This window comes from Eurytemora carolleeae, unplaced genomic scaffold, assembly GCF_000591075.1.
Source record: "Eurytemora carolleeae unplaced genomic scaffold, Eaff_2.0 scaffold364, whole genome shotgun sequence".
Taxonomy (NCBI): domain Eukaryota; kingdom Metazoa; phylum Arthropoda; class Copepoda; order Calanoida; family Temoridae; genus Eurytemora; species Eurytemora carolleeae.
Genome location: NW_019396261.1, coordinates 273,748 through 284,316, shown reverse-complemented (window position 1 = coordinate 284,316; position 10,569 = coordinate 273,748). Strand labels below are relative to the sequence as shown.

The window sequence follows — 10,569 nt, the reverse complement described above, 5'->3', positions numbered from 1 at the left end:
GTAGAAGAATATAAAAGTAGAAGAAAAGAAGAGTAGAATTGAGTAGAATTGAGTAGAATTGAAAAGAATTGAGTAGAATTGAGTAGAATTGAGTAGAATTGAGTAGAATTGAGTAGAATTGAATAGAATTGAGTAGAATTGAGTAGAATTGAGTAGAATTGAGTAGAATTGAGTAAAATGAAAAAAGAAAATAATTAAAGAAAGGAATAAAAGAAAAGAATGAAGGAAAGAGCGAGAGAATGAAAGATTTAAATAAAAAACCACTTTTTTTATTCTTGATCATTAGTCAGTTCTCTAAAGTCAAAGTTCCACAAATCCGGTGTGGTTTTTCCTCTAATTGCCTCTTCCATCCATGTACAATGTACATGTATTGTGTAGTATATTCTCAATACAATAGTTGATAAAAGACTGATTGAGGGTAACAGATTTAGACAAGTTAGTCTATGTTCACCTGCTCCGACTATATTATGTATTACTCGTTACATCATCAAAACCACGGATAATCTTAATGTTTATAGCATGTGATCTATGACATTAATTTTCGTTTTTGTTGGCTTTTTTATTTTTATTAATTTTTGTTATTATTATTATCGTATTAATTTTGAAATTGTATAGGGTAAAGAGATAGCAGCTTGTGACCTAGGATTAGCCCAACCAACAATAGCTCACATGGCCCTGTTTATGCTTTATAAACAAGGGAAAATATCTCATATTGTTTCACAGAATTGTGACGGATTACATCTCAGGTTTGTCAGTGTTGTCAACTTAATTCTTAAAATTCAAACAAATAAAGGATTAAAAAAAATTCAGAATTTTAGCTTAAAAGTTGACTAATTTTTTGCCTAATTTTGATTAAAAATAAAAATTTAATTTGTACAAGTGACTGAATTTTAATCTTAATATCGTTGTATTCGTCATAAAATTTTCATTCTTTATGGTTAGATTTTATTAGCATGCCTTCAACCCAATATCAGCTAATGATTGATGTTATTGAGAACATAGTTATCGTGAATGTGAACCCAAGTTGCATCTTTTTTAACAAGAATATTATTTCTCAGATCTGGAATTCACAGAAACAAACTTTCTGAGGTTCATGGAAATATGTTTATTGAGGTAAAAATTCATTTCAAATAATTTTCGGAAATTCTCTTCATTTCACAACATTATTTAAGCTTTTTTTTTATTTATTAAAGTTTTTGAATTACTTCAAGGAACCCCATTTTCAAGGAATGATAGTTGCCTGCAGTCATTTATATTATTTTTATAATTGGTTTCTTGTAGGAATTACTGTGGTATAATTATGAATCTGTATTTGAAGGTTTTTTCATTTTTATCCGACTTTTATTCTCCATTCATTCAAGGATTTTTCCCTGATGGTTTATATACCATGTTGTTTCTGTCTGCTATTTATTCTATATAAGTACTTTCCTTGTCTATTTGTCTGTCTGTTTGTATAAAATAAACGTTTAAAAGGTTGAACCGATCGGGCCTAAATTTTGTGTGGGACCTTGCATGACCCCAGAGATGTTGTATTGATGCTCAAATTACAAAAGTTTGTGTATAAAAGTATTTGATTTTTGTTAAATTTCGAAAAAAATATTAAATCTGCAAATTTTCTTGTTTTTGGTTCATATTGTATACATAAAGATGATGCTCACAGTTAAAGCCACAATTAAAAAATTAAATAGAAAGCCTAGTTTATTTAACATTTTATTAATATCAAATTCAGGTTTGCAAGACTTGTAAGCCGGTTCGACCGTATGTACGCCTCTTCGATGTAACCGAGCGAACAAACAGGTTCCGGCACAGTACACGCCGGCGCTGTTATATCTGTGGTTCCGGTCTGATGGACACAATCGTCCACTTCGGTGAGCGGGGGACCCTGTCCTGGCCGATAAACTGGAACGGAGCGAGTAGAGCGGCCGAGAAGGCAGATATGATTCTCTGTCTTGGTTCTAGTCTCAAGGTGAATCTATAATATTTAATTTATATTTTTAAAATCTTTTCTCCTCTCTCAAAAAAAAAATATTTTTCCCTTAATATAATTGAAATATTTGTTTCATTTTTTTCCTTGAAACGAAGAATAAAGAATTTAAATCTTCGAAACCAATTTCCAACATTTTTTAAGGAAACTTTTTAACCTAAATGATTATTTTTAGGCAACCTTTCGTATTGAGAACCAACAGACAAAGCCAAAAAAAAATTTATATAATTAATTCTTTTATTTTTTAATTTGATTTATAAAGGTGTTGCGTCGGTATCCTTGGCTGTGGTGTATGGATCGACCTGTTAATAAACGTCCGCCGTTATACATCGTTAATCTACAATGGACGCCGAAGGATTCTGCCGCCACACTTAAACTTAACGGAAGATGTGATTTTGTTATGAATGAAGTTCTGAAGTAAGTATAATTTCAGACATTATTTTTTATACAGTCATAGGTTATTGAGTCCGCTTTAAGTGGGACCTATTTTTACTGTAATAATTTACTTTATATTTAGTTTTTAAAAATATTTGAAATATAATTTGCTGAAGTAAATGATTAATTATTATTTTCAATATTCTATGCCTAGGGTAATTTTTATTTTGGCATTATATTAATAACAACAAAAATATAGACCTGAAAATAACGTTTTCTTTGAGAAATAAAAAGAAAAACGTATCGTTTATTTTCTTGAAAAAATTAACGCTTAAAAAAAAAATGTCGTGAAGTTTATGACAAAATTTGTTTTAAGACTTCTGCGCATGCGTTTGCCTGAGTATACACCGTACAATGATCCTCTTCTCTCATATTCAACTCATCTTAATGAAAGAGAGGAGCATACCACCACCAGAAGGTAAACAGGACAGAACACCTGCTAATTAATAATCTGAAAATTGTAAATTTTTCTTATTTTGTATCATTTGGAAAAATTCAAATGGGTGTGTAATAAAATGCACAATTCTAAAGTATTTCGGTGTTTTTTTTACATTATCGTTAGTCCTTAAGAATGGAAAGTTATCTTGAGAAATGAGCTGAATTGGGAAAAATAAATAATTCAGATGTAAAAATATTAAAAAATAAATTTTTGGGATAAAGGTGTCAAAAATAGGGGGGAAACTTATTAGATAAAATTTAAATTCCCCTTAGAAAAATTGGGAAACTGAAAGAAAAAATATTTTTTTTAGAACTTTGATAGAATCTCGTCCTGTTGGCGTCAATCATATCTCTATGGAGGCGAGAGTAAGTGATACCGGCGTTATTACGGAGGTAAGAAAAAAGAATTTCTGTTCTCTCTCTCTCTCTCTCTCTCCCCCCCCCCCTATCATTAACGGGATTTTACACTTGTTTAGATCTATGAAAAATAAACTATTGCCCCAAAAATCAATCTAAAAGATTAATTCAAAGGTCATAATATGACCACAGATTATTGTGGAAATAACGTTATCGCAAGAAGTTATGGGTTTCTTAGGATTTTCGTGTATTTGTAAAATATTTTCCGTTTTTTAACAAGATGAAATTTACTTCATTTTTTTTTTATTTATAAATTGAAAATCAAGCCCATTTGGCAAAACATTTATTTTTTCAAAATCATTATCAACCTTTTTTCCCTCAAGGACATCTTTGTCTCTAAGGGTTAGATAATCTCCTCATTTAATCTTTTCCGGTTTCAGGTTCGGTGTGAAAGCCGGTTTACGACGGCCGGTGACCAATTCCGAAGTCGGTCTAGAGACTCCGAGAGCTCCGTGTCCAGTTCATCCAACTCATCTAGTAGCAATTCATCCAGTAATTCATCTAGTAATTCATCCAGTAATTCATCTAGTAGTGCATCATCCAGAAACTCGAGCACGGAACGAACAATAAAATCACAAATTAAATCTGAACCTGATCTAAACTCTGCCAATAGCAACGGGTTAAACGTCTCCGATAACAGTGTATCACTTGTTACAAACGGTGTCAAAGAAAACGGTCCGACAGTCAACGGTCACGGCTTGACAGAATCTCCTGGATCGGTTCAAACTCAAGAAACTGAGCTTTTTACAGAAACCAAATTCATGAAAACTGAATCTGAACTCCACCTTGAGAAGAGTAAAACTGAGGTTCATTGCAACGGTATCAAGGAGGAGTCCGTGGACATGTTCTCTGTAGTGAAGGACGAGGATAAAGATGCGTGTCGTCAGGAGGAAGGAGGAGATGATAAAGAAAAGACTAAAAGTACAAGAAACCAAAGCTGTGATAAAATTGATGAAAATCCTCACCAGAAAATTCAAGGTAGGGTACTCACTGGAGAAATTGTATAGATTTATTTCATTATTATAATATACATCCTTTCATTCATACTCCTCTGAATTAAAATTTGTATCCCAATCCAAAATTTGTTGTCCCTTTGTCTTTACCAAACCTTTTCTAAACCTTTGATATTTCAAACTTTTCCTCTTAAATCATGAGTATCAAAGGTTTACGACATAAGGTTTCAATGATTTATGAATTAGAAAATTTAAGTTTCATGTACGAGTTATCAGTGTCATTAAAATGATCATGGCGTCGCTAATATTCCTTAGTGAAGTATCTCAGCTAAATAATTTTTTTTAATGCAGTGTGATAAATTGATTGATTGATTGATTTACATTTAGACCAGCGTATCTATATTCCCTTCTCCTGACCTACCAAATATTATTTGATTGATTAATATTTAGACTAGAGTGTATCTATATTCCCTTCTCCTGATCACACCTACCAAATATTATTTGATTGATTGATATTTAGACTAGAGTGTATCTTTATTCCCTTCTCCTGATCACAACTACCAAATATTATTTGATTGATTGATATTTAGACGAGAGCGTATCTATATTCCCTTCTCCTGATCATACCTACCAAATATTATTTGATTGATTAATATTTAGACTCAAGTGTATTTGTATTTCCTTCTCCTGATAATACGTACGCAATAGTATTTGATTTATTTATATTTAGACTCGAGCGTATTTGTATTTCCTTCTCCTGATATATGTACGCAATATTATTTGATCGGCTGATCGATTGATTTAAATTGAGACTCAAGCGTATCTGTACTAAATTTCCTTCTCCCGATCATACCTACGCAATATTATTTGATTGATTGATTGATTGATTTATAATTAGACTCGAGTGTGTCTGTATTCCCTTCTCCTGATCATACATACGCAATATCTCCTCTGAAACAGAAAGACGAAAACCAACTATTTGGCAAAATTCAAACTGTTCAAGGTTAGAAAACCAAACATGAGTATTATTGTAGAATTATATTTAGTAGTCAAAAAATAATTTTTGCTCAATCATATTTTTACTTTATTGTAATGCACGTGTAAATGTTGTCAACGGTATTTTAAGTAGTTCCTCCATTAATAAAATGCCGAAAACGATTCACAATAGAACCTTCAGAGGACCAATAGCGGTTAACAAAATTGGACGAAATTGCTAAATAACACAATCACTGATTTGTCGTTGTTAATCGTTGATGATACTGGGTAGTTTGAGGACTTTTTCAGACTTTAACACTTCAAGTTTTCAAATCGACAATATCTTCCACATTATTAATCAAATATAGGATTGAAGGGTACCGTTCTCAATCGGGCAGAAATTGAACTTAAGATTACAACAACAATCCCGATCTGTTAATTTATTCTTTTTTAGTAAAAAAAGAGGATATTCTTGAAAATTCTCCGGAGGTTGAAATGAAAGTTGAACCCCTAGATGCCCAGGAACCCCCTCCTCCTGTAGCAGTTCGAGCTTCAAGATATGGTTTAAGGGAGAGAAGAACTCAGAAATATTCTCAGTTTGACGAGGATTATTTTATCCAATGTCAAGAGCAGGAGGAGGAACCTTTAAAGGTGAAAAATACCTGTTAAGTAAGGGGTTAATTGGTTAAGCCATTTCGAAAATTAATAGAAACAACTCGACTGACAAGACAAAAATATTAAGACAACAATTTTCTATGATAGTTTGAGTTTTATTAGGATTAATATTACTTTTTCTATTTATAAATCATATTCACCCTCTCATAAAAAATGTTTGTTTTATGTTAATTTATTGTTTTTTAGAGAAAACAAATGCGCTATTTAGAGCAAACGATTTTTTTTTAGAAATAGGAAAAAGGGTTGTCGGTAAAGTTTTATTTTTACGTTGTATCCAGATGATTTTGTTTGTACTTTTACCCTTGTAGGCTGTGACTGTCAAGAATAATGTTCGGAACGGGAAGGATGGAAGGTTATCATTAAAGGAGGAATTCAAGAAGGATGGGAAGGAGGCTGTGAAGGGGAAGGTGAAGGAGGTTGAATACAGAACTATAGAGTGGGGGAAGGATGCTCTTTACTTCAGTTATGAACCTAACTTCTTATTCCTAGGTATAGTTTTAAATTCAAATAAACAACCAAAATTAAATGTCTTTTTGTTACCAAATACACTAAGATCTGGAATCATAACTGGGTTGATTCATTGGAACTTAAACGGAGGGAGCTCAAGCCTACAACCTAGATTGAAGGTTTGACAGCGAATATTATTATTATTATTATATATGATAAATATTACTCGTTACAATTTTTGGTTTGGTCCTAAAACTTTGGAAATCAATAATTTGGTTCAAAATAAACAGTTTAATATTGTAAATTATTAGATGATGAGGATGGATATGTTTGTGAATGCTGTGACCCTGCCTCCGGTAAAAAAGGAACCTCGTCGGAGGATAATTCGGAGGCTGAGGTCGAGGAAGAAACTCCGGAGGTTAGTTGAAAGTTTTATTTTGTATGTTTTTTATGTATGGCCTATCTGCTTACTATTCATCCTTCGTTTACTTGAGAATGAATTCCCGGGCTCACATTTAAACTATTCATTCTTGATTTATTTAATGCTTTGAAGGATCCATATTGAAACCATCAATTGTTATTTTTTTAAATGTTTCTGGGATTCTTTTTTTAAATGTATTTCAAGGTCTATTTTTAAGCTATTTATTCTTCATTTATTTTAAAATGTTTTCCAGGATCCATATTTAAACTATCCGTTCTTCATCCATTGGAAAATGATTTTCAGGACCCATTATTAAGCTATTCATCCTTCATTTATTTGAAAGTGTATTCCAGGAACCATATTTAAGCTATCCATTCTTCATTTATTGGAAAATGATTTCCAGGGCCCATATTTAAGCTATTCATCCTTCATTTATTTGAAAGTGTATTCCAGGAACCAAATTTAAGCTAATCATCCTTCAATTGTTAAGAAATGTTTTCCAGAAACCATATTCAAGCTATATACATCCTTAGATTTTTTAATGTTTTCCAGGGTCCATATTTAAGCTATCCATTCTTCATTTTAAAATCTATTCCAGGGTTCATATTTAAGCTATCTTCATTTGTTTGGAAAATCCAGTAACCATATTTAAGCTATCCATTCTATATTTGTTTGGAAATGTATTCCAGGGTCCATATTTAAGCTATCTTCATTTGTTTGGAAAATTCCAGTAACCATATTTAAGCTATCCATTCTATATTTGTTTGGAAATGTATTCCATGGTCCATATTTAATCTATCCATTTTTCATTTGTTTGGAAATGTATTCCAGGATCCATATCAAAGCTATCCATTTTTCATTTGTTTGGAAATGTATTCTAGGAACCATATTCAAGGCGTTGGGACATGTCATAGAAAGACATTTCATATAACAATATCATAAATAGGACATTTCTTTGATAATATAGTCCATAGATAGGACATTTCATAGATAAAGACATTTCATAGATAAGACATTTCATAGATAGGACATTTCAGTTCGTAAATTTCAAAATTTCATAAATAAAATATCTCCTTTGTCTATGGAAAATCTTCTCTGTCTATGAAATGTCTTATCTATGAAATGTCCGTGTATTAAATGTCTTTCTATGAAATGTTCTTTCTATGAATTGTCCTATCTATGAAATGTCTTTCTATCAAATGGCCCAACGCCATATTTAAGCTATCCATTCTTCATTTATTTGAAATGTTTTTCAGGGCCCATATGTAAGCTATTCAAAGTATCCATCCTTCATTTATTGGAAAATGTATTCCAGGAACCATATATAAGCTATTCATTCTTCATTTATTGGAAAATGATTTTCAGGGTCCATATTTAAGGTATCCATCCTTCATTTATTTGAAAATGTATTCTAGGAACTATATTTAAGCTATCCATCCTTCATTTATTTGAAAATGAATTCCAGAGTTAAAATTTAAGCTATCCATCCTTCATTTATTTGAAAATGAATTCCAGAGTTAAAATTTAAGCTATCCATCCTTCATTTATTTGGTAATGTATTCCAGGGTTAAAATTTAAGCTATCCATCCTTTATTTATTTGAAAATGTATTCCAGGGTTAAAATTTAAGGTATCCAACCTTTTTTTATTTGAAAATGTATTCCAGGGTTCATATTTAAGCTATCCATCCTTCATTTATTTGAAAATGTATTCCAGGGTTAAAATTTAAGCTATCCATCCTTTATTTTTTTGAAAATGTATTCCAGGGTTCAAATTTAAGGTATCCATCCTTTATTTATTTGAAAATGTATTCCAGGAACCATATTTAAAGCGTTGCTTTTTTATATTTTCCAGGGTCCTTCATTTAGATGAAAATGTTTTTCAGGGTCCATATTCAAGTTAAATATACTTTATTCATTTTTTAAATGTTTTCCAAAATCCATGTTTAAGCTTTTTAGTTTTCAATTATTTTTAAAATGTTTTTTAAAAGTTTTGCCAATCATTTTTTAAAAAAAATTTGGGGTTCATATTTAAGCCAACTCCTTGTGTTTAGGATGAGGATGAGAGTGGACAGGACGGAGAACAAGAAATACTAGAGACTCCGGAGATCAAACCTCATGCTCCGGGCTGGTTCGGGAAAGGACGAAGAAAGAGAGGACGGACAAAATAAGAGAAAACAATCTGTATTTTATTTAAATGGGGACAAATAAGAAAAATTCTGGAGCAAAAAAGTTTTTAAAAATACGGTTTGAAATAAATGGACGTATTACTATCCTGTTAAAAAAAGCAGGAAAACGCCAATTTTATTATTTAAAAAAAAATAGATTCATTAAGTTTGAAGTGGCGATATACGTAATCTCAAGTTCCCTTCCAATTATAGAATGGCATCTCTGATTTAGAGTGGTACCCTTCGAACCTTTATCTCCGCAACAATTATTAAAGATATTCTTCTTTTTCTATCTGAAGAAAGATTGTTTTCAATTCTGACGCGTAACTTTTTTCATTGTTTTGATGAAGAAAATAGAGAATTTATATTCTAACACTTTAAATTGGAGAACACTTTAAATTATATCGACAGTCCCTTTAAACATGTAATTATCACTTCTTACCCTTTAACAACTTGACCCGACCTCGCATCCGTTTTAATACAACATCTCTTCTTTTGTCTTTGTAATCTATGGGAAGATAAAATGAAGAATCTTATATATTTTTAGATAGGATTATGATGGAACCATATGAAATACAACGATTATTAATTATGTATTGTATTCTATGGGAAGATAAAACGACGAATCCTATATATTTTTAGATAGGATTATGATGGAACCATATGAGATACAATGGTTATTAATTATGTATTGTTTTCTATGAAATGCAATGATAGAACTGGCTAAATAATTATATTTGGACATAGATCTGTTATGACTGAACTTCGATAAAAATTGTTTATCTCATGAGCATGCCTGCGCCCTGCATGATGCAAGAAATTTTTATTTCTATCATTTTTTTGCTCAATTATCCCTTTGGAGAATACTCAACTTGCATTATACTCTAATTCTTTAATCTGAGATGCAAAACTGTATATCATGAATTACCCCCTCCCCCTCTACTTTCTTGAATTAACAGTGCCAAATTAATGCCAGTCAAAATCCCCTCTAATTATTTTCTTGTTAAGTTTGTAAAATAGATTAAATTCAGCGCTGCCAAATATTGTAAACATGTGTTATATTGTATAGTTCAATTGTTACTAATATACCGAAACTCTTGATATTTTTCATTCTGTAATTTATTTTCTTAGGAGATAGAGGAAAACTAACACAAAATACTATTAAAAAATGTAATTTTTACGAAAGAAATTGAGTCTTTGTCACAAACTCTGATTTTCTAATCCCTTTATTTTTCCAACCCAATATCGTAAACCTTAGATATTTTAAACAAATAATTATGTTAGATGAAATAAGCTGAGTTTGAAATATCAAAGGTTTACACCTTCAAGCTTCAGGTATTATAAAATACGACTTTGTGGCAAAGCCTCAATTCCGGCTCCGCGGCTAATCTTTGTTTACAATTCTCTCAGTAAATCGAGATCACTTCATTTGTAAACACTAAACAAAGCCAAGGGAGTTCCTGGTATGTTCCTTTGGTATTTAAAATATATCATCAATTTGAATCAGTAATTCATTACTACGTTCATTACAACTGTACAGTGTACATATTTAAAGGTACAGACTGGCTAGGTAAAGTAGTTGAACTTATTTCTCAACCTGATGCAACTTGCAAAGCAATAAATTAGTTTCTTGAATAATTTTGTTTAGTTTTCTGTCC

General features: G+C 31.3%; 1 protein-coding gene across 1 annotated transcript; it reads left to right on the top strand.

Annotated features, from left to right (window-relative positions):
* Positions 1 to 615: 615 nt before the first annotated feature.
* On the top strand, positions 616 to 10,021 carry LOC111699595 (uncharacterized; the record flags this gene model as incomplete). The annotated part of the gene is given in 12 exon segments (XM_023470302.1): positions 616 to 746; positions 1,059 to 1,113; positions 1,730 to 1,966; positions 2,247 to 2,401; positions 2,736 to 2,837; positions 3,169 to 3,250; positions 3,655 to 4,252; positions 5,126 to 5,230; positions 5,657 to 5,853; positions 6,186 to 6,366; positions 6,636 to 6,742; positions 8,798 to 10,021. Coding segments are annotated over 12 exon segments (2,067 nt in total), but the record flags the coding sequence as incomplete, so codon positions are not given.
* Between the last annotated feature and the right edge of the window lie 548 nt (positions 10,022 to 10,569).